The following is a 23884-nucleotide window of genomic DNA, read 5'->3' as shown; positions in this document are numbered from 1 at the left end:
CATGGCTTTAGTGTTTGAATTTGACTTTGTGTCAGCTGATATATTTGGCTTCTATTATAGTTGTATTGTGTTGTGTTGTATTTCGAGCCAAGTTATGGTTAGTCATATTGGAGTTGTTGTTGTAGCTGAGATGATTAGGCAGTTAGTGTTTGTTGTTGAGGGTTGTATTCGGTTGTTTTTGGTTTTTTGTCTATGTTGGGGGTGTCTCTCTGTTTGTATCTTATGTAATTTATTATGTTTAATGAAATCTTAAGGCACTCTTTTCCTCCTTCCTCTGATTAAAGAGCTTCTCTACAAGCTCCTTTAATCAAGAAGAGGTTTTTTAACGAGACCTTCAATTCCTATAAAAAATTAGGGTAAATCGATTATAAGCAATATTTAGATAACTTCTTTTTTTGAAAAATCAGGGATAAGTACAAGGTAGTACCTGTTTAAAGATAACTCTCAACATTTTGACATTGAACGCTCGTACCTTTGACATTCTTTGTGCTCAAACCTGAGACCTCAAAGAATAACAACAATTCCTTAACCACCAAGGACACATACGTTCATATAATGTTAAGTGTATCTTAAAGTATATGAATTATTTTGTTCTATTGACGTATCAGATAATAACTCATACATAATTACTAAGATTTAGACTAAATAATGGAGATTTGAAGAATCCAGAAAAGGAGAAAAAGGAATAGTCCATCTTACGGTTGGATTCGTGAAAATGATCAACTGCTTATCTGTGGTTGAGACTAGCAGATTTGTGTTATCCTTGTCCAAAGCAAGAGCTGTAATATCCTGTCCTTTCTCCAGTTTCAGTACATGGAACACCTGCAAATGAAAGATTTAAATAAGGTCGCACATTATTTGCGTGACGTGACTCGATTTTGTTACGCACGACATGATCGTTGCATAGTATTGGTGAAATGAGAGACAAACTGGCGACCAGTTTCTTCCACAGAAATTTCAAAAACATAAGAATTTCTTATACCTTCAGAGTATGCAGATCCAGAAAGCAAATAGAAGGTAATGGGATATCCAATTCGTCGGTTTCTTCCGACTCGAGATCTGAATCCTCAACTCCGGGTTTCTTAAAACTCCAATTTCGGTTGTTATTGGACAATCCACTGTTGCCTGAAGATGAGTTCATTCCTATCAAAGCACTCTTGCCATCCACAGAAATTTCCATGCAACTAACACCACCCAAGGAAGGAGTTTTTGCTGTTTCGACCGGAATCCCGTTCAGAGTGAATGTTCTGAGATTACGTTGCAATTGGTTCCAAGTTAAAATGATTCCCTCTAGAGAAAGGCAGACAGCGTCAGCTACTACACCAGCAAACCGTCTCAACAAGCGACCCTTCCTTATAGTATGTAAGAGAACATCTGATGAAAGACTACATGAAACAACAATGCCTAGATCTGAATTGATACAGCAACAAAGAATTTCATTGCGGTGACCCCGAAGAACATGTACGGGACCTTCTATCCGATGTTTCCTGTTTTGATCTGCAAAGGTTTTAGCTAAAGCAGTAGCTGAGGTTGGTTTGCCAATGTTAACAGTTGCTTCAGTTGCTCTGCTTGAGCTGGATGTTAATACCCTATGTACCCTCCAAAGTAATACGGTAGTGTCCCGGGATCCGGTCACAAGATAGTTGCTATCTGCAGATAGAGCAAGGCAAGTGACAGGAGCACAGTGTCCAAAAGCCGTTTCTATTGTTTTTGCCCCATCAGATGATAGCAACTTGATGCTGTGATCTGCATGTCCACCTAGTTAACATCCACATAAAAGTATAAGGAGATACGAAATAACACGAGATATGCAGATAATAATGCCAGCAGTTGAATTCAAATACACTGACCATTATCTATGAAACCGATCATTTGTGGTTCATATTTAAGAAATAACAAATCATATACTGTAAAAAGAAATATTACATTTTTCTGATTGTTCACAAGGGGAAATAAATTCATTAGAGAAATCATGAATCAAGAGGTTACCCGTAATAACTTCTTTATCACATGTGACGGAAACTATAGATGAGCTCCTGATCCCAGATGCAGAAAACGCTAGTGCCTGGGGAAACTGCGACTCATCGTAACCTGAGCCAGCCGGCATTTTCAATATTCTTATGAGTGCACCACCACCACCAGAACTTTCTATTGGCTTTCCGTGTTCAAACAGAAATGGTGTTCCCTGGTCATCAGGAGTGTTTGGCTGCCACTTGTGCTGTGCAATATGTGCAGCTGGTGCCTTTGTGTCAACAACTATGACAGCATCTGAAGAAGCATGAATAGAAGATGCAGGCAAATTGCAACGTTCAGGGTCAGGGACAGAATATGGTTTGACTGCTCTTGGGTTCCGAAAGATTGTCTGACAATAAATTTTAATCAAAAGTAGATCTCACATATTCATTTTCACAAAAAAAGTTTGCCATTAGTGAAAGGAGCTTATTAGATCGCACGGGAAGTAATTGCAGATAAAGTTAAATAGCATTGCGTCAACCCTAAAAACAGATAGGACAAACTGCAAATTGAATTGCTAATTTCTACCTGCAAATGAAGAACCTCTGAAAGTAGCATCTTCTTCATGTGAGGAACAGTAATAAGTTGGGATGGAGTTTGACCAAAATAAGCGATCTCATCTTGTATTGCACGCTGTTTTACCTTTTTTATATATGTAATAAATGTGCAAGACAATAACAAAGACTTCCCGAATAGAGCAGACATTAGAAAAAAGATAGCAAATCAAACTTACTGGATCGGAGACCTTATCAATATCAACTGTCCCTTCATATGTAATGGGAAAGAACATGTTATTTGCTAATATAGCTTCTCTGCCTCGTTGTTTATATCTAAACATTCGAATTCCCTTATGTTAATTCTTGTAAACTCGAGATATTCATAAAACAAGAATCTCTGTTAGAAAATGTACCCAAATATGAGGTCGATCCATTCATTCAAATGTGCAGAGACATGCTCACTCTCAAGAGCCATTCGATGTTTATGAATGAAATCAACTGGATTTTGAGCCCACAGTGGGAGTTTGACAGAATCTGAACGTTGAGAAAAAAATAATCAGAACTCAGTGCAAATTGCATTTAGTTCTCTCCGCAGGCAATGAAAAGAGGATACTTAGGTACATACCGAGCTTTTCTCCTGATTGTGTTGTTCCAAAGTCGAGAGAATTTTCATTGGTCAACATTTCAGGAAGGTAAAACAACTCAGGAACCTAACATAAAATAAAACAAAAGCAACAATCACAGGGTACACATGTGCTAAATATTTCTATAAGAGAACTTTGATGTTCTGACGATGAAAACAAAGCAAGAAACACATACCAATTCCTTCACATCACTCATGTCCTTAAGAACTCCATTCCAAGTAGCAGCAACATCTGAGAATACCCGGCCTGATTGATTTAAGTTTCCACCTTCCAGCTGAATTGAGACGGTTGTAAATGGCTCGATTCTAACCAGATAATACAAAACCTGCAAGAAAACACCACATAAACAAGTTTAATAAAAAAATGTTCAACTGATAGCAAAATTCACCTAATTGACTAGTTGTCATAAAAATTGAAATTTAGACTGAATAATTTGACAGCATTAAATAAAAGAATAGAAGAAAGAAAGTAAAGGTAAGGAAAGACTTCCTGCAATCACTTTTCTTTTCATAATGTTTGCACGTAATTCCAAGGACCGGTGTAAATTACAGTTAAAACTAAGAATATCATGGTATTAGATATAGTCCAATATGTTAAAGGACATATATTAAGCTTTCAGGCGCACAGCAACAATATGCTGACCCTATGAAGAAGATTAGACTATCTTGTGAAACACGTTCTATGGGGCTGACTAAGAATATCATACAGAGTTAGTAAAAAAGGTGATTTAATTTTTAAAGACAATCACAGAAAAGGTAACAATCGCATGCACATATGTGCAAATGTCCCAATTACATATGAGGAAACAAACTAGGGAAATCAAACCCGGTTCATGAATAGCAGGTATATATCCAATATTAACCCTATTTCAAGGATTTTTTTATAACCACCATAAAAGTACAACCAGAAATGTTAAATAGGATAGAAAACCTACAGATCCAGCACTTAAATAATGTGAGTCATAGTGGAACTTGGGTATAACTGGATCATTGGAGTTAGCATATCTCTCTTGGAATTTCTTCAGACGATCTGGATTCAGTGCCCCAACAGGCTGCAAACATGCATGACTTCGTAATGGAAAAAGCGGGTGCAGATAGAAAGTATGTGACAGCAAGATTAAAGTCAAACCACCTTCGAAAGATCTCGGTAAACAGATGGATCGGCAAGATCCAAACGCTTTGAACTGTAGTCAGAAAGAATCCATGGGAATACTGGATACTGCAAGTAAAAAAGAAAAGGACATTAAGAAAATTGCAACTTATTAATATCACTGAACCCAAAAGTGATTATCCATCAAAATGCACTCAGAAAGAATCTCACCTGAGTTATGTCATTGTAACTACGCCCAGCCAATGTGTTTAGCTGCATTAAATATTCAAAATTGCTGATCTGCAGAAGGGTTACAATTCTGCCAGTCATTATGATGCTTATTTATTATACGTGAATTATTTATATATACTATTATTCATACCTCCCACCTGGCCCAGCGCTCCATCAACTGAGTTCTTTTCAAGAGTTGTTCTGGTCTCTACATCAGAAATTAATATAAGTTCAAGAAGGTAAATAGAAAATGAATCATTGTAAACAGAAGCTAATACACACACTATTAGATACCTTGTAATGAACTCAAATATATAGATGTAAAATACCAGTAAATTTTCCAATCATTTCCTTGAATACAGATGATAATATCCGTGCATGCCTCTTTTAATTTTTTAAATAAATAAAATCCAACCAAAGTACAACCTGAGTTGCAAGATAAATGTTGTTCAAATGAGGAGGTCGCGCTTGGACTATAGCTCGGTAGGCATTTCTTCGGCCCTCGGAACTCTGGATCAATTAATATTTTTTAATTAAAAGAAGGCGATGCAAATAAGAGGTACATACAGAGAGTAAACAACAACAAAAACATACTTCTTTAATTATATTAATCAGAAACAAATAAATTTTGAAGGTGCATAAAATTGGAACATACCCCAAAATCAAAGTAGAAGTTAGAACGGTCAACCATAAAGAGCTCCAGAGCACTTCTTCTTAGGAGATATCTATAGCAAAAACAAACCAGCGAATGAGTCACAAGAGCAGATGCTAAAGCAAAAGCAATATCAGATGATGAAAAGTTAAAATTCTTTAATGCAGCGACTTCTTTGGAAGTAGCTGATGCCAAAGATATTGCATCTTCAACCACTACAATTGCAGATGAAAAGAAGACAGGTTACGTGTTCTCAGTTCCTAACATGCTAATTAATTCATGTGTTCCCTCCCTCCATCTCACCTCTTTTAATTCTTTGTTTTATGAACTAAATAGGAGGAATTGACAAGGGAAACTGGTTTTGTGAAGCTATTAGGTCCACATGTAATTCTTTTTTACTTGAAAATTTCTGCCTTTATGAGAAAAAGAAAAAAAATTATCATGTCACGGATTACTAATGCCGAATAAATATCTCTTTACACTCCTCGTAATATTAATATAAGCAATAAGCTCACAGAGAGAAGACCTTAAATTCATTACTGGACTTTACAGTCAAACAACATCCTGATCTGCAGGTCATATCCAACTCTTGAAGTACAGTGTCAAGACAATACATTGACACTTTCAGAATATTGAGAAACTAGTAGAAAACTTCAGGTTGTTAATGGATATAAATGAGATGTAGAAATTAAAGTAATTTCATAAAACACTACAATGCCAGCAGGCATCTTTTTCTCTTTCCTTGTCCTAGGCAAGCATCTTGTTTCAATATTGCCTGCATGAATTCGATATGAAATCAAGGATGGTTGATATTTGATAATAACTAGACATATATCGTCTGATAATTATGGTCAATATGAGCATACAACCACTAGGAAAGGCAAATAACAAAACTTGTAGCTCAAAGCCAATAAACAATAGGGATGCTCAAATTTTCTAAGGCTAGCATGAACGAAAATGAGAATATAACATATATCTTCACTATAACTTCACCTTCGGGTATGCATTTCATGAAGAGAAGTAATTAACCAACTATGGTCTTTTTCAACATTTCTCACTTCACAGTTGCCTTCCAAACCATCCGTTGTTGTGTTGTTTTCCATATTATCAACAATAAAATTTAATTTCTTTGTGGTTACCTGAAAAATGGAGAATAGTTCATATTCGTGATAATTATTTTTTCTGGCTCTAGACAACAAATACTGAGTATAAGAAACAGGTCGCACTAAATTTGCAATTGTAGGTTCCATTCATGTTATAGAACACATATAAGAATAATTTCTCTCCCATCTGAAATCTATAGAAAAACTAGAACCTATAGACAACAACCATGGGGTAGAATGCGAAAGCAAGTGAAATCAGGGTTGAATAAAGATGCTTGACAGCATCCTCAGTGGCCAGACATCTGGTTCTGCCAGTGTGACAAATGTTAATGGCTACTTAGTTTAATAATCCCAATAGGTTGAGCTGTTGAGGTGTAGCAAAGTTATGCGTTATAAGATGGAAAAACTGAATTAGATTGGTAACTTAATAAGGGATATGTCGAATAGCAAAAAAAAAACACATTACAGAGGAAGTTTACTATCAAATGATTCTCATTGTATGATGGGGTCCTTCTATTCTTGTATCTCTCCATTACTTTTATTTTTTTATACAGATTATTAATCTTATGGAGAAATTTGACATCTTAACTGCATACTTCATCACATTTTATAATTGGCTTTTGCAACTGTAGATTCCTTCTATAGACGATCTAATCCTAGCCACCAGTACAGATTGCATACAGTCCTCATCTAAAGGCATTTAACAATCATATTCCCTCTAAGTTGATGCACTTTGTCAAAATCCCCAGTTCGCTAACATAAAAAAAGACACTCTTCCCTGAAAATTCCAGAAAATTGTCTGGTTCTTGTCGATAACCAACCGTCTTGGTCCTATTATAAGTTATACGCAGAACATATCGCCTTAAATAAAGAAAATCTTATCAGAAGCTTCTAAGAATCTGAGTTATATGCAAAACATATCACCTTAAATAAAGAAAATCCTGTCAGAAGCTTCTGAGAATCTGTGCACCGGAAAGTTATTGTAGTTTTAACAATCATCTAGGTTTGAAATTTGAAGACACTAAGTTTAAGAACATCACAATAAAAGAAATATTAAGTCCACTGTAAAGCAAATTTATCACTTACTTTTTTTTTATAAGAAGTGGAGGCCTCGTTAAAAACCCCCTTCATGATTAACAGAACGCCTAGTGGAATTCCTTAATCAGCGGAAGGAGGAAAAGAGTGCCTCAAATATTATTGATTAAAAAGTATTACAAAGAGTGCCGCAAATTTATCACTTACTTGAAAGGTTCCTTGTATAATCTTCTGCAGCTGAACCATTGATGAAGGAAGTTCAAACACAATTCTCTCACCAATTTCACTAGAAGCATATCCAGGATCAACTGCTGAAAAACTTTGGACCATGTCTTGCTCATTGGCAAATGCAGAATCAGTAGATTCTACAATTCTGTGAAAGGGTTTCCCAGGTATTCCATAAATACTTGGCTGATCTTTGCCACCTCGGTCATTTTCATATCCTCTGTTGTCTACATTATCAAGTTCTTGATGTTCATAATCTTCATTCACTAAATCTGTTGAGATTGCATCTGCTGCCAGAATAGGAACATTAGATGAGCGTATGATATCTTGTATATTGTGTTTCACATCACTTTGATCTTCAAAATTAGCAGCAGCAGCGAAATGAGCATTCCCTGAGTAATTCCTTCTTAAGTATGGTCTCATTCTTGAAGAAGTCTCCATAAACCCTAACTTCCAGAAAATCTATTCGTACCATAAAAAGGAAAGAAAAATGTCAGACAAGAGGAGAAGAAACAAAATCAGTTATCTAGAAACATATACTTTTTTTCTCTTCAGAAGGAGAAAAGAGAAGTCTAAACTTACGTGTGCTTGAATAGGATATTTGTCCCCTGATGGTCCAAAGAGACATTTCATCTCTATCAAGCAATAGATAAGTTTGCGCCATGCTAGAGTCCCAGTGAATAGCCGGTGTCGTGCAACTAGATCAACATGTGTACGCCTGTCAATCTGGAAATACAGAGTAGATAATCCATTTACAAACTTTTATTGTAGCCTAAAAAGCTACAACAATCAAGATAGCTAGCAGTAATCAAACCTCTGATCGCTGAATGTTTCTTGCTAAAGCAAAACTTGCAACAAGGACTGCAATAAATTTATAGGATAAAGCATTAAAATCTTTCCCATAGACTGATTTTGTATTAACAGGTTGCAAACATTCCATCCAAGCAACTCCCATGGCTTCAAAGTCATTCCACCTTTTCACACGCTCCATATCACTAGCATTCCTCCGCTGTGCAGAAGTAGCCAATGCAACAGCACTGAGACCTCTTCCAGAACCAACCTTTGCATTGCGTTCAAGATCACGTGCAGCTGCCAAGGCAGCAGCTTTTGCAGCAGCCTTGTCGTTTGGAAAAGATTGTAATTTGTTAGGCACCGTTGGAGGTTTCTGAAAGCTTGAAAAAGTATGCAGCTTAGTTGTTTTACGCTCAAGCAATGAGGATTCACGTTTAAGCGGCATGGTTGTTGGAGGATCTGGAGTTTCTGCCCCACTAGCACCAGCAGCAATCATTGCCAATGCCATTGCAGCTGGTGGCGATGCAAAAGCTGCAGCCCAATCTGGAGAGATCATTGCAAGAGCTGTCTGGAGGAAAGAAAAAAAGGACAATTGAAGAATCTCAAACAAAGCACCAATAAGAAAAAGATGGTTAAAACAATGTGGAATGAGGACAACAACCAACTTTCAAAAAAAAATTAGAAAAGAAATTCTGGCTCCTTGCACATATTCATGCAAAACAGTGTAAGAATGCATGTCCACAAATTGAACTGTCGGCACTGGGAAAGACAATATTGACACCTTACAAGAAATGTCATTTTAAGAAAGAATTTGAATAATAATGATATATAGTAACCTCTAATGGTGGTGCATCGGCTGTCAATACAGGGTTACCAACAGTAAGAGGATTCAAACCATCAGCAGTAGCAAGTTCATAGATCCCTGCCAAAAGTGGTCGCCATCTCCTCAAAACAGCAATAAATGGTGGTACAATGACTTCAAGATACCGTTTACGTAGAGGTTTTCTGTCTCTCCCGACAGCGTGCCATACCTGCAGCATATGTCACAATTAGGTTAATTCAGAATATCAGTCAACAACCTAGATAACCATAGTAATGTAAGAAGGAAGAAACAAAAGTTAATATTCTGTTACAATATCATAACAAAATGAATATGATAATAGATGAGAACTAAGCAGAGAGAAGACAAAATATTGCTATACCACTAAAAGTTTATGAAGAGGAATTAAACCTTAAAAACTAATCAAATAAATAATTTGCTTCTATTTCATACTAAGTAGTTCACGTAGAACTAACCTCAGAATAGAGAACACAGGATGCTACTAAAACTCTTTGTCTCTTGGAATCAGAAATTGGCATGTTCAGAATAGGAGAAAGCACACTGCAAATAATTAAATTATAAATTCTAAAATATCCTTGTATATGAATAATCGAAATGAGATGAAAACAAGACCATTTGAACTACACAGTGCAGAAAGCACCAAACATATTTGTTACAACATGCCTGTACGTATTAGGACAAAGAAAAATATAGAACAGGAACACATAATAGCAGGACGGACACAGAGCAGGCACTTTAGGGGATAGATATGTACACTTATGTGTGATTTGGTTGTTCATTAGAAGAATCTCTTCTACTAATTTACCTCCACAGCAACTCTGACTCTGGTTTTCTCGCCGCGATCCCATCACTGTTTACAAAGGACAATATGTTGTCTCCTTGAGGAGACAAAGCTTCCGGCATTCCATCTTCTATGCCCTCATTCCTCGTGACCATCTTGTCTTCTCCGTTATCGTCTTCCCTCATTGAAAGAAGTACCATGCGAAGCATGCATAAAAATGGTTGGTCACTGTCCACTAACTGGTAAAGTGCTGCCATTCCTCCCATCCCAGTACCTGACCCACCACCTATACCAAGACCTCCACCAAGTCCAGAATCATCTAGCAATAAAGCTTGGAGCATTCTTACAGACTTCTTCACTAGAGGCAGTTCAACCCAGTTTCCCTCAGCATCCTTTTGTAAAGCAGCATTCCACAACTCCCAGCCACTTCCACCAGCAGCAAACTCAGCAGTTTTCGAAGGAAAGCCAACACCATACCATAAGCGGCTCCTGTATTTCCAGCCCTCAGCTATATCCATAGCACAACTCCCATATGACACAAAAGCAGAGGAGACAGAGTCATAAGGCTCAGCTGCAGCAGCAGCAGTGAGCCGTTCCATCGCTTTTGCAGAAATCTGTCCGTTTGCATCAGCCATTGAAGCAAGGACCTTGTTTGGAAACATAACATGAAAGGGGAAATAACAAATATTAGAACAAGGAATAGTGGAAAGAAAGTCAAAGCAATGTTCATAAAAGTTAATAATTACAATCAGGCCTAAGATTTGTCGCATGTCGCATTTCCATGCTATAAGTTAGAAACCCAGGAAGTTTTGTCGCATAAACAATTTTCTTTAAGATAACAGTGCACGTACATCAAGAGGGAGTCCACCAGAATTTCCAGAACTACGGTCATCCGAAGCTTCTGATGATTCTCCACGAATTGATGCTGTGGATTTTGAGTAAGTATATCCGGGAGATATGAGAGAAAGCGGAGACATTATACTGTCAGCCTTGCATGATGCACACGAAAGTTTACTTTGTAACCGTAAATGATCTTCAACAAGCATTAAAATGACAATTGAATTCTCTACCAAAAACACAGAAAGCTGCGCAGCGCTCTCTGCTTGTGCCTTGGCTTCCATTGGGGACAAACCTTCTGCTGCAACCCCAGCAGCAGCTGCAGCAACAACTTGAGTCTGATACAGAAGAAAAGGTTAGTGCAGGACAACTGCAATTGTTTCCTCTAGCGATGAGAAACTTAATGCTAACCATAATGAAAGCATCACCAGCAGCAGAAATAAGAGAAAGTAGCTAGTGGTGAGAACAGAAAATAACAGAAGGCCAACAAAATTCCAAGAGAATTGATTTTTTTACTTTATGATTATCTCAAACTCAACGTAGATATATCATGTGCTAGTAAAATATGTTAATTTGTACAAAATAGAAGCCTTCATTTGCATCAAACTATAATTGTTAATGACCAAATCTTACCTGATCTTGTAGTTCTCTGGCAGCAAAGTCCAGCAATCCACCCAAGAGCCTTCTCTTGAATATTGGCAAATACTCTTCACGCCTTCAGAAAACAACCACAAAGGAAATAAAAATAAATTAATGCTTGTTACTCAATCATCCAAAATATATATTACTGATAAGCTTTCCAAATAACCAGAAACTGTTGCCATGAGCATATAAGTACAGACTTATTCAAGAACTCTAGAAAAGTAACATATTTAAGAGGACTCCATTAAGAGCACATTCTGCAAAACAATCAGAGTCAGTATTAAATAAATCATTTTAGCTTTGTGGCTATCTAATACCTATGCAAAATATATTGAATACACCAAGTGTTTTGTGCAGTACATGATGTATCAGATTTTTAAGCAAGAATTAGAAAAGGAAGACAATTAGGCTCCGTTTGGTTTGAGGAAACAGGGGCCATTTTTGTTTTCGTTTTCTTATAAAATGGAAAACACCGAAGAAAACATGTTTGGTTAAAAAATTTGAAAATGTTGTTTAGAAAATGAAAACATGTGAAAATTAGAAAACAATAAAAAGTTGTTTTCAATATTTTCACTAAAAATGTTCTGTAAAATTGAAAAGGTTGAAAACAAAGGTTCAAATCCACGTAAAAAATATTCTTTTTCCATTCATTTTTAAATATTAAAATCTCTGATCCTAGTTCAAATCCATATAGATGTAGGATTCTTTTTTTACTTATCATGTTTCTGTTATAAAAATGGGTAACCAAACACGTTTTTGTATTTTCATTGTTGAAAATAATTTTTTATTTCTATTAACCAAACATTTTTTCAGTTTTTATAAAAATAGAAAATGAAAACGATTTTTTAAAAATGAAAATAGAAAATAAAAAAAAGAAAATGTATTCGGAAACCAAATGGAGCCTATTTCCATATTCTGGCACTTCATATTAAAATCAAACAATGATTTTGTTACCCAAACATAGGCAAAATTACAGAATTCAATGACTCAGTGATTCTACAAGTCAAGTGAGGCCTATTTGTGTAAAACTATAATTTTCCATTAACAAGTGCATCTTGTGATGTTCCCACATATGTGCTCTGTAGATAAAGAGTAAACAACATAGTGGAGAAGAAAATGAACTCTTTTTATTATATATTGTGAATGGTGAAAATACATCTTTTTATAGGAAAAGTTAGGAGTAAGTTTTCTATTAGAAGTAAACTACTTAGTAGTTATCCTTATCTATCTAACTTTCTAAGAGTTAATGTTATATTAAAATACTAACTTATCTATTGCATAACCTACACTCCCCCTCAAGTTGGGGAGTAAATGTTGAAAAGGCCCAACTTGGATATAATCTCATCAAAGGTAATTCTTGGAAGTGCTTTGGTGAGAATATCTGCTAACTGATTCTTTGTTGAAACATAATTGAGCTTCATCGTTCCACCATTCACCTTTTCAGAGATGAAATGTCTATCAATCTCCACATGCTTTGTTCGGACATGATGAACTGGATTCTTTGCAATACTTATTGCAGATTTACTATCACTTTGAAGTTCAAACCATTTATTGGCACATAACCCCAGCTCAGTTAGCATTCTTTGAAGCCAAATTCCTTCGCAAATTCCAAGTGTCATTGCTCTAAATTCTGCTTCTGCACTACTTCGAGACACCACCGCCTGTTTTTTACTTCTCCAAGTAACCAGATTTCCCCAAACAAATGAACAATAACCAGTTGTAGATCTTTTATCCGTTAATTCACCTGCCCAGCTTGAATCCGAAAAAATTCTTACTGTTCTATCATCACTCTTTCTAAAAATTAATCTATGTCCTGGTGTCATTTTCAAGTATCTTAGAATTCTATTCACAGCCTCTAAATGTTCTTCTCTTGGATCATTCATATATTGACTCACTATACTGACAGGGAACGCAATATCAAGTCTAGTAAGTGATAAATAAATTAGTTTACCTACTAGCCTTTGATACTGTTATTTGTTCACAGGACTTCCCAATTCTTCTCTCCTTAGCTTCAAATTTGCTTCCATGGGTGTTTCAGCCGGCTTACATCCCTTCATTCCAGTTTCTGATAGTAGATCAAGGATATATTTCCTTTGGTTGATTTCTATTTCTTCTTTTGACCTTGCAACCTCCATGCCTAAAAAATACCGTAAAGTTCCCAAGTCTTTGGTTTCGAACTCCTTCGCCAGTAGCTTTTTCAATTTTTCTATCTCCATACAATCATCACCTGTTAGAATGATATCATCCACATAGACAATCAAAATTGCCTTTTTGTTGTTTGAAGATGTTTTGACAAATAAAGTGTGATCTGATTGACATTGTTTGTAACCATCCTGAATAATCACCTTTGTAAATCTGTCAAACCAGGCTCTTGGAGATTGCTTAAGTCCATACAAAGACTTTAGAAATATACATGCTTTTCCTGTATTACTCTTCACACCCGGTGGAATTCACATATATACTTCCTCCTCAAAGTTTCCGTTTAGAAATGCGTTTTTGATGTCTAACTGATGAAGCACCCAATTCTCATTAACTGCTAATGACAGTAACACTCTCACAGTGTTTAGTTTTGCTACCGGAGCAAACGTTTCATGATAATCAACTCCAAAAGATTGAGTGAATCCTTTCGCCACTAATCTCGCCTTATATCTTTCAATGCTACCATCAACTTTGTATTTTACCGTGAATACCCATTTGCAGCCGAGTGGTTTTTTATCTTTCGGAAGATCAACTATAATCCAAGTATTGTTGTTTTCCAGTGCTTTTAATTCCTCTTCTACTGCCTTTTTCCACTTGGGATCTTTCAATGCTTCTTCCACCGTTTATAGAACAGTAATGGTATCTACACTTGCTGTAAAGTTCTTAAAACAAGGCGTTAGCTTTCCATATGCAACAAATCTCTCAATTGGATAATTTCTGCATTTTCTTACTCATTTCCTTTGAGCAATCATCAATTAAAGCATTTAATTCAGTGGAAGAACTCTGATTACCTTCTTCGTTCTTCAAAGGATTCTCGTTCGGTTCCGATTCATGACAGTGTCCATGCTGTGTGGGAGACTCGAGATTAAGTTCAGGGATTGATTTAGAAATTGGTTTTTGTTGTCTCTTGTAAATCTGCAACTCGGATTGAGGTATTTGAGGCGAAGTGATATGTTGATCATGCCGAGGTAAATGTGTTTCGGTGGACTGGTTTGACAAGGATACGTTTTTTGGGTTCGGTAGTGTTGTTTGGTCTGGCTGTAGCGATTTTGTAGGCTTATTCGACTGGTTTAACTGGTTTGACGGTGCTGGTTGATCAAAAAGAGCTGGCTGCAAATCAAGTGACAATTGTTGTGAGTCAATAAACTGATATTCATTGTATGACTCCCCCTGAATAGCAGTTTTAAGGAAAAATGTGTTTTTTCAAAGAAAGTAACGTCCATAGTAATAAAGAATTTCTTTGTACGAGAATAATAACACCGAAAGCCCTTTTGAGTTGATGAATAACCCAAAAACACACACCGAAATGCTCGATGATCTATTTTGGACCTGAAAGGAACATTGTTATGAACGAACACAGTACAACCAAAAACTCTAAGGGGTAACAATGAAGTCATCGGTTTAAAATTGGGAAAAACTAAAGAAAAACATATCTCGGACACTTAAAATTGTAACGGTTTACTAGGGAGACGGTTAATCAAATAAGTGGCAGTTAAAAGGGCATCCCCCAAAAATAGTTAGGAACATTTGTGGAAAAAAGTAGAGACCGAGCAACCTCAAGAAGATGCCTGTTTTTTCGCTCAGCAATCCCATTTTGTTGAGGAGAATTGACACACGAACTAAGATGAATAATCCCGGTTTCCTGAAAGAAAGAACTCAAAACATTGGCAAAATACTCACTACCATTGTCAGAATGAAACATTTGGATTGAACACTGAAATTGGGTTTCAACCATCTTATGGAACCGTTTAAATATTTCACAAGCTTCAAATTTGGTTTTCACGAGAAAGGTCAAGATAGTACGAGTGTGATCATCAATAAATGAAATAAACCACCGAAACCCATGTAAAGATACGACCCGAGATGGTCCCCAAATATCACTATGGATCATGGTAAAAGGTTTGGACGGTTTATATGGAGAAAGTAGATAAATACTCCTAGTTTGTTTAGCAAGTGGACAAATATCACAAGAAAAAGATTTTGGACTCTTATTGACAAACAAATGTGGAAACAATTTTGCAAGATAAAAGAAACTGGGATGTCCTAAACGAAAATGCAATAACATAACATCGGTTGAAGGTTCAACTAAAGGAAATTGTTGTATAACATGGTAGGAAGTAGATGGGTGGGAAAATAAAGTTGCTGGAAGTAGGTAAAGACCCCCACAAAGCCTAGCACTGCCAATCACTTTCCCCGAGCTAGAATCCTAAAATTCACAAAAATCAGAGTTAAATTTCGTGATACAGCATAAATCGGCAGACAACTTGCTAATGGAGATAAGATTGCAAGTGAGATTGGGAACATAAAGAACATGAGATAACAAAATGTCTTGATTTATTCGAATAGACCCATGACCGGCAACACCGGATAAAGAACCATCAGCTGTTCGAATATGAGAGATAGACGAGTCGACATGAAAAGTGTGAAAGAGCCAAAGATCACCTGTCATATGATCACTTGCACCAGAATCCACAACCCAAGTAGGAGTGGTGGATGTATTAGCCAAAGTAGCAGAAGGAATTCTACCTGCAGGTACTGATTGGGAATGAGTGTTTAACTGACAAAAAAACTGTTGCAACTCTTCCATTTGTTTTTTAGTAAACGAACTTCCTTGTAAATCAGTATTCACAACATAGTTTTCTTGTGTATCACATTGTTGATGCTGTTTTGAAGACTTTCCATCAGTAGGTTTGCCATGTAATTTCCAACAGGAATCCCGCAGATGGCCAACCTTCTTACAAGAGTCACACCAAGGTCTCCCCTTCTTTGGTCGAGTAGTAGTTTGAGAGTGAGGGATATAATTGTCATCATTCAATCGGTGACAGGTGATAGAGGCTGAAGAAACATCAGAATGGGGTGAATTTGTAATAACCCGATTTTCAAAATAATATTTAATTGAAATTGGAGGGTTTAATTGTAAAAATTTGGCGAAAATTTGGGACTGAATTGAAAGATTTTAAAACTTGAAGCTTGTTTTAAAGTTAAAGAAAATTCAGGGACCAAGCCCTGAATTTAACCTTGGAGTGTCGGCAGGCAATTGTTATATGCGTGATTTCTGTTTTGAAAAACAAAAATCAATTTCACAAATCCTTCCTCACGCACACAACTTCCAAACTCGATTCCGACGCCGTCCGAATTCCGATCGTTGTTTTGAAACCACTGTTGTGTTCATCATCGAGCGAGGAACAAACTCTTCAAATTAATTGAAGCGAAACGCGGCCAAACGTCGGGAATTTTCAGTCAAAGTAGCGACGGTTTTATTAGCTCTATCGCCGAGAAAATCTTAAATTCACCGCTGATCGTTGCTCCGTTTACGACACCTCCCGCACCATCGTGTTCCTTGTGCCGTTCCGAGTCCACCGGTGTTCCCCTTTTTCTCCGGCGGCGGCGGCGCGTGGGGAGGTGAACCGGTCAAACTTCCCGATTTGATGAATTCGAGCTCTCCGACGTTCAAAAATTTGAACCGAGCTTTGTAAGTATCTCGAAAACGCTCAAAATAATTTTTAGAAATTTTCCGTAATTTTTAGAGCCCCGGAGGACACCTCACGCGCCACACGCGCGCCGCCGTAGGGCGAGTGAGTGACCGGTTCAACCGGTTTTCTTAAGGGTTTGACCGGTTTGACCAGTCACGACCCGACCCCTTTACCCGACCCGACCCGTTGACCTGACCCGTTGACCCGACCTGATCGTTGACCGTTGACCGGTGCTATTCTGGTAAATAATTCGATTTTGCTGCTATTCTGATAATTAATTCGAAATGGGTGCTATTTTGGTAAATATTTTAAAAAGGGTGTTATTTGTGTAAAATGTTCAACAGTTTGTTGACCTCCTTTGACCATAACTGTGACCGGCTTTGAGCGGCTATTAAACGATCGTTAATCTTTTCCGAGTATACCTATCCTGATAGTTTTCGACGTGCCGAATCCGTTTCCGTGGTCCGTTTTGTCAAATTCGAACCCAAAAGTCTCCAAATCGACGGTCAAAGTGGTTGACTTTGACTTTGACCAAGAATTTGAATTTTTGAAAAGTCATACTTTATGTTTTTCGACGCCCTGATTCCGATTGCAATCCGTTTGGCCAAATTCAGACTCGAAATACCTCAAATTGATAGTCAAACCCGACAAATGCTTATATACTTAAGAAGTTTAGCTTTGAACAATTAAATAGGATTTGGGACTGATAAATATTATTGTTTGAAGGTACAAGAGACTCTCCGGATCGTTCGACAGCTCGACCCAGCTCTTCTAGATCAGTTAAACTACGTGTGCCAGTATTCACCCGTTCGAAAACTGTAGCAGCGTGGTGAAACCAGCAATCAGATTTGCTATTTGAATCTATTTCGAGGTGTGTTCCCTACTTATTTATTGAACTGTTTATTTGGTTTTAATATGTGGTACACGAATTCATTGGTTATTGTTTTATGGATGCACCAATTTAATGTGACAATTATGGAATATGGCTGCTATCTAATTTTTGTTTTGAAATGGTATATGATCATGTTTTTGGATTTATGGAATTTATGTCACGTGCAATTGAATTTTGGAATTGAATTACGATGGAATAGCTCTGATCAAGCTAACTGGGCCTAATGTGACTCTTGGGCCCCAGATGTTTCATTAGGTCGGCTTTCCTTTGCTGTGTGCTTAGGGTAAGCTATATGGACTTATTGACTTGGGCTTAAGGATACAAACTTCAGAGCCTATCCTTAAGTCGGCTTTCTTTTTGCTATGTGCAAGTAAGCTATATGGAAAATAATTTTGAGAACTACTGATGGTGTACCAGAAAAGGGTTTAAACTATGATTTCCAAAAAGTTAAACTCTTTTACGAATTTGTGAGATACACTGGATATTTTACCTATTGTGATTTTATAGAAATGTTGGGACACACTGAGCCTAGCTCACCTTTTGAAAATGTTTTCCCCCTTTCAGATACTGTTGGTTAGATACCTCGGTTCGAGCACTTGGAGGATCAACATATCTCTTGAAGTAAATCAGATTGTAATGTTTTTATCTTGCAAGTTGACTTTATTTTGGTGACATGGCCCTTATTTTAAAATATCGGATTTTATAATGATGACTCTTTTGCTAATACTGCTCGGTTTATTGTGATTTTGAAGACATGTTTTAAATTAAATTATTATTTATTAGTACTATATTTACGAGTTGGATTTTGATAGTATAATTTGTTTATAATTTCATGTTATTTATAATGTGATTTTATATTGATGGAATAACGGTTTTGGAAAATGTCTTTAATAATCATAATGTGATCCACTAGACTTAGTCGAAACGCATAGGCCGGGTCTAGGGGATTACATTTATTGGTATCAGAGCTTTTGGTTTTTAACCCTCGGACTGTGTATGAGTCCACATTGAAAATACGGTTTTGAAATATTTTACAAAACGAGTTACTAAGGCCATGTCACAAATTTATTAAGATTTTAACTATGTTTGAGACTCCAAGTGCTTATCTAACCCTAAGTTTTATCTTCTGTAGTAAACTTGAGATCTATCAAAATGAGTGCTAGACGTGGTCGTCGAACTAGCCGTGGACGAGGTCGAGTGGCTAGATTCGCAGATCCGATCGATGAGATACGGGTAGATCCCCCACCTCCGATAGGTGATCATGCTCCTACGACCCCAACGGATCTGCCTCCTGCCGCTGGTATTGGCATGACTACACCGATAATAGGAGCGACCGATATCGAGTCAGAGTCTACCGGAGTTGCTTTGGATGAGAATTTTGGTAGACAATTTCTGCAGTTAATACAGGGAGCAGTCAGAGCTACTGGTGTTGTATCTGAGGTTCCTATTTCGCAGACTTTGATTGTCAACGGAGTTAGAACTTTTAGGGGACAGCTAGGTGGAGCTCCTACTGAAGCTGAGGATTGGCTCCAGGATACAGAGAGACGCATGGATCAGTTGGGTTTGGACTCAACTAAGAGATATCAGGGTGCTGTGGCGATGTTAGATGGCAATGCCTACACTTGGTGGGAGTCAGTGACCAGTAGTGTTCCTACCGATTGTTTGACCTGGAATTTCTTTAAGGATCGCTTTCGGAGCCGTTTTCTGGGAGAGCGCTACTTAGCTCAGAGACGACAACAGTTTCAAGACCTGGTTCAGGGAGACATGACTGTTTCTGAATATGAGATCGAGTTCCTGAAGTTGCTGAAGTATGGATTCAGTATGGTACCTACGGAGAGAGATCGATGTCGTAAATTTGCCCTTGAACTCAGATACGAGCTGCGTAGGCAAGTTGTAACCCATCAGGATGAGATATTTGATGTGCTGGTGGGCAGAGCCAAAGATGCGGAAGAGGTGGAGGTTTTAGCTTCTGGTAGAGAGCGTGTTGATCAAGATCGATCTAAGAAATTTTCAGGCCCGATGGAGTCATCAGCACAGTCCGGGAAGAGGACTCGTACTTCAGTCCCTCAGAGAAGCAATACACGTTTCAGGCCTGCAGCATCCTCACCTTTAGTTGTCAGTCGAGGCGGTTCCTCGTCGTATTATAATGGGCCCCTTTGTGAGTATTGTGGTAAACAGCACTCAGGAGAGTGTCGTAAGAAGATGGGTCTTTGCTATCAGTGTGGATCTAGTGGTCATTATCGGAGGGATTGTCCTCAGTTAGTTTCGTTTGAGCAGACCACTACCCAAACTCCTGTGCGTTCGCAGACTACAGTACAGACCCCAATTAGAGATCGTAGTCAAGGAAAGACTCAAGGATCAGCGTCCAGGACAGACAGTAGAGCCCGACCTCAGCAAAATAGAGGGCCAACAGCTTCTGAGGCTAGACAGCCAGCTTTAGTTTATGCAACTAGACGTCGTGATGACAGAGATGAGCCTGAGGTTATTGCAGGTACATTTACTATTTATTCTACCCCATACTTTGCATTATTGGACAATGGCTCCACTCACTCCTATGTATCGAGCTCAGTATCTCGAAACCTTCAGATTCCGATCGAGAACACTGAAAATACAGTTACAGTTACAAGTCCAGTAGGACAAGCGGTATTAGTGAATAAAGTATTCCAGCGTTGTCCTCCCGAGGTTCAGGGAGAAATTTTTCTCGCTGATCTTATGGAACTTCCTTTAGAGGAGTTCGATCTAATTCTTGGAATGGATTGGTTGAATAAACACAAGGTAAAGCTGGATTGCGAATACCAGCGGGCTACTCTGAAGACTTCAGATGGTCGGACTGTTGTGTTAATTGGTGAACGGCGTGGTTATCTCTCCAATATAGTTTCAGCGATGGAAATTGATCGTATGATCCGGAAGGGATTATGAGACCTTCATTGCTTGTATTTTGAACACCAAAGGTGCATTGTCCACGATCGATGAGATTCGTACAGTTAGCGAGTTTCCTGATGTTTTTCCGGAGGAGTTGCCTGGGTTACCTCCTGATAGAGAGGTAGAGTTCGAGATTGAGAGACTTATCCGGGATCTTCACCTATTTCTATGGCACCTTATCGTATGGCTCCAAAGGAACTTAAGGTGTTGAAAGTCCAATTGCAAGAATTATTCTATCGAGGATTTATCCGACATAATACTTCACCATGGGGAGCTCCAGTTCTGTTCGTGAAAAAGAATGATGGGTCGCTAAGATTATGTATTGACTATCGGAAATTGAACAAGATGAGGTAAAGAATAAATACTCACTACCCAGGATTGATGACTTATTTGATCAATTGCGAGGAGCTACTGTATTCTCTAAGATTGATCTTCGTTCGAGGTATTATCAATTGAAAGTTAAAGGATCTGATGTTGCAAAAACGACCATTCGCACTAGATATGGTCATTATGAATTTTTAGTGATGCCTTTTGGTTTGACGAACGCTCCTGCAGCTTTCATGGATTTGATGAATCGGGTGTTCCGACCATATTTGGATCAATTTGTGATGGTCTTCATTGACGATATTCTGATCTATTCTCGTACTGAGGCAGAGCATGACGAGCATTTGATGATCGTTCTGCGGACTTTGAGAGAGCATTGTCTATATGCCAAACTAAGCAAGTGTGAGTTTTGGCTTCAAGAAGTGTCGTTTCTGGGGCATATTATTTCTGCACGAGGTGTTCAGGTCGATCCCAGCAAGATAGAGGCTATTATGAATTGGAAACGACCTAAGAACGTATCTGAGATCCGCAGTTTCTTGGGCTTGGCTGGTTATTATCGACGTTTTGTTGAGGGCTTCTCGATCATTGCTTCTCCTTTGACAAAGTTGTTAAGGAAGAATGTGCCGTTTGACTGGGGCGATGCACAACAGGAGAGCTTTGAGAAATTAAAGGCGGTTTTGACTCAAGCACCGGTGTTGATTCAACCAGAGTCCGGGAAGGATTTTACAGTGTATAGTGATGCTTCACATTCAAGACTTGGTTGTGTTTTAATGCAGGAAAGTAAGGTGGTGGCTTATGCATCCCGTCAGCTGCGGCCGCATGAGAGTAACTATCCTACTCACGATTTAGAGTTGGCAGCAGTAATTTTTGCCTTGAAGATTTGGAGACACTATCTTTATGGAGAGAAGTGTGTTACATTTTCACGGATCATAAGAGCTTAAAGTATCTTCTGACCCAGAAGGAACTTAATTTGAGACAGCGTCGCTGGTTAGAGCTTCTAAAGGATTATGATTGCGTGATTGATTACCACCCTGGTAAAGCTAACATTGTAACGGATGCTTTGAGTCGAAAGACGGTATCAGAGTTGAGGTCTTTAATGGCCAAGATGAATTTATATGACGATGGTACTTTGTTAGCAGAATTGCAAGTTAAGCCGACCTTGATTGATAAGATCAAGGCTAAGCAGCCCCTTGATAGCTCATTGCTTTCCATCTTTGAGCAAGTAGAGCAGGGGGACAAACTCAGATTACGCAATTGATCAGGATGAAGTTTTATGCTCTAAAGGTAGATATTGTGTGCCTAATGATGCTGAGTTGAGGCAGACTATCCTTACTGAGGCTCATAGTAGTCCATATGCTATGCACCCCGGAGGAGATAAGATGTACCGGAATTTGAGAGAGAGGTATCATTGGATTGGGATGAAGAAAGACATCTGATTTTGTGGCTAGGTGTTTGACTTGTCAACAAGTTAAGGCAGAACATCAACATCCATCAGGTTTGTTACAGCCTATCAAGATTCCTGAATGGAAATGGGAGCGTATTACTATGGATTTTGTTACTGGCTTGCCTATGACTCCTTCGAAAAAAGATTCAGTTTGGGTGATTGTTGACAGATTTACAAAGGCAGCTCACTTCATTCCTGTGCGAGTAAATTATACTTTGGACAAGCTGGCAAGATTGTATATTTCAGAGATTGTCAGATTGCATGGTGTTCCATTGTCTATTATTTCTGATCGAGATCCGAGATTTACTTCGAGATTTTGGAAGGCGTTACATACGACTTTGGGAACAAGATTGGATTATAGTACATCCTTTCATCCACAAACTGATGGTCAATCTGAGAGAGTAATTCAGATTCTGGAGGATATGTTGCGGGGTTGCGTAATCGATTTTCATGGTAGTTGAGAGAACTTTTTGCCGTTGGCTGAATTTGCTTGCAATAACAGTTATCAGACCAGCATTCGTATGGCACCTTATGAAGCACTCTATGGGCGTAAATGTCGCACTCCGATCTGTTGGACTGAGTTGCGAGATAGGAAAACGTTGGGACCTGAGTTAGTGCGTGAGACAAAGGACACAGTCAGATTAATCCGTGACCGTCTGAAAGAGGCATTTGATAGGCAGAAATCTTATGCAGATCAAAGGAGGAAGGATATACAGTTTGAGGTTGGAGATCAGGTCTTTTTAAAAGTTTCACCCTGGAAGAAAGTATTGAGATTCGGGCGTAAGGGTAAATTGAGTCCAAGATTTATTGGACCATTTCGTATCTTGAAGAGGGTAGGACCTGTTGCATATCAGCTTGAGTTGCCTTTTGAGCTCAGTCGTATTCATGATGTCTTTCATGTATCAATGTTGAGGCGATATCATCCAGATCCAGATCACATCATTCAGGTTGAGGATGTAGACCTGAGACCTGATTTGTCATATGAGGATGAGCCCATTCAGATCTTAGAGAGAGATGAACGAGTTCTTCGGAATAGGCGTATTCCAATGGTCAAGGTTCAGTGGAGTAATCGAGATCCCTCAGAAGCTACTTGGGAGACATTGGAGTCAATGGAGGCTCAATTTCCTCATCTATTTTCATAAGGTAAATTTCGAGGACGAAATTTCTTGTAGAGGGGGAGAATTGTAACAACCCGATTTTCAAAATAATATTTAATTGAAATTGGAGGGTTTAATTGTGAAAATTTGG

General features: G+C 38.1%; 1 protein-coding gene across 1 annotated transcript in view; it reads right to left on the bottom strand.

The window, feature by feature from the left end:
* Positions 1-427: 427 nt before the first annotated feature.
* LOC120188577 (BEACH domain-containing protein C2-like) overlaps positions 428-23884 on the bottom strand; it is a 33219-nt gene continuing 9762 nt past the window's right edge. Inside the window, 24 exon segments of the mRNA XM_039191969.1 lie at positions 428-496; positions 700-822; positions 983-1758; positions 1990-2362; positions 2542-2655; positions 2747-2843; positions 2924-3044; positions 3136-3220; positions 3330-3479; positions 4089-4205; positions 4286-4372; positions 4475-4543; positions 4626-4682; positions 4901-4984; positions 5130-5199; positions 6120-6265; positions 7472-7951; positions 8072-8215; positions 8304-8849; positions 9118-9312; positions 9578-9662; positions 9928-10550; positions 10755-11078; positions 11374-11455. Coding sequence (XP_039047900.1) covers positions 491-496; positions 700-822; positions 983-1758; positions 1990-2362; positions 2542-2655; positions 2747-2843; positions 2924-3044; positions 3136-3220; positions 3330-3479; positions 4089-4205; positions 4286-4372; positions 4475-4543; positions 4626-4682; positions 4901-4984; positions 5130-5199; positions 6120-6265; positions 7472-7951; positions 8072-8215; positions 8304-8849; positions 9118-9312; positions 9578-9662; positions 9928-10550; positions 10755-11078; positions 11374-11455 — 4954 coding nt within the window. The 3' untranslated portion in view covers positions 428-490.

Source organism: Hibiscus syriacus, unplaced genomic scaffold (assembly GCF_006381635.1).
Source record: "Hibiscus syriacus cultivar Baekdansim isolate YM2019G1 unplaced genomic scaffold, ASM638163v2 tig00116951_pilon, whole genome shotgun sequence".
NCBI classification, from domain to species: domain Eukaryota; kingdom Viridiplantae; phylum Streptophyta; class Magnoliopsida; order Malvales; family Malvaceae; genus Hibiscus; species Hibiscus syriacus.
The sequence above is the reverse complement of the archived record's forward strand: the minus strand, read 5'-3'. Positions and strand labels throughout refer to the sequence as shown.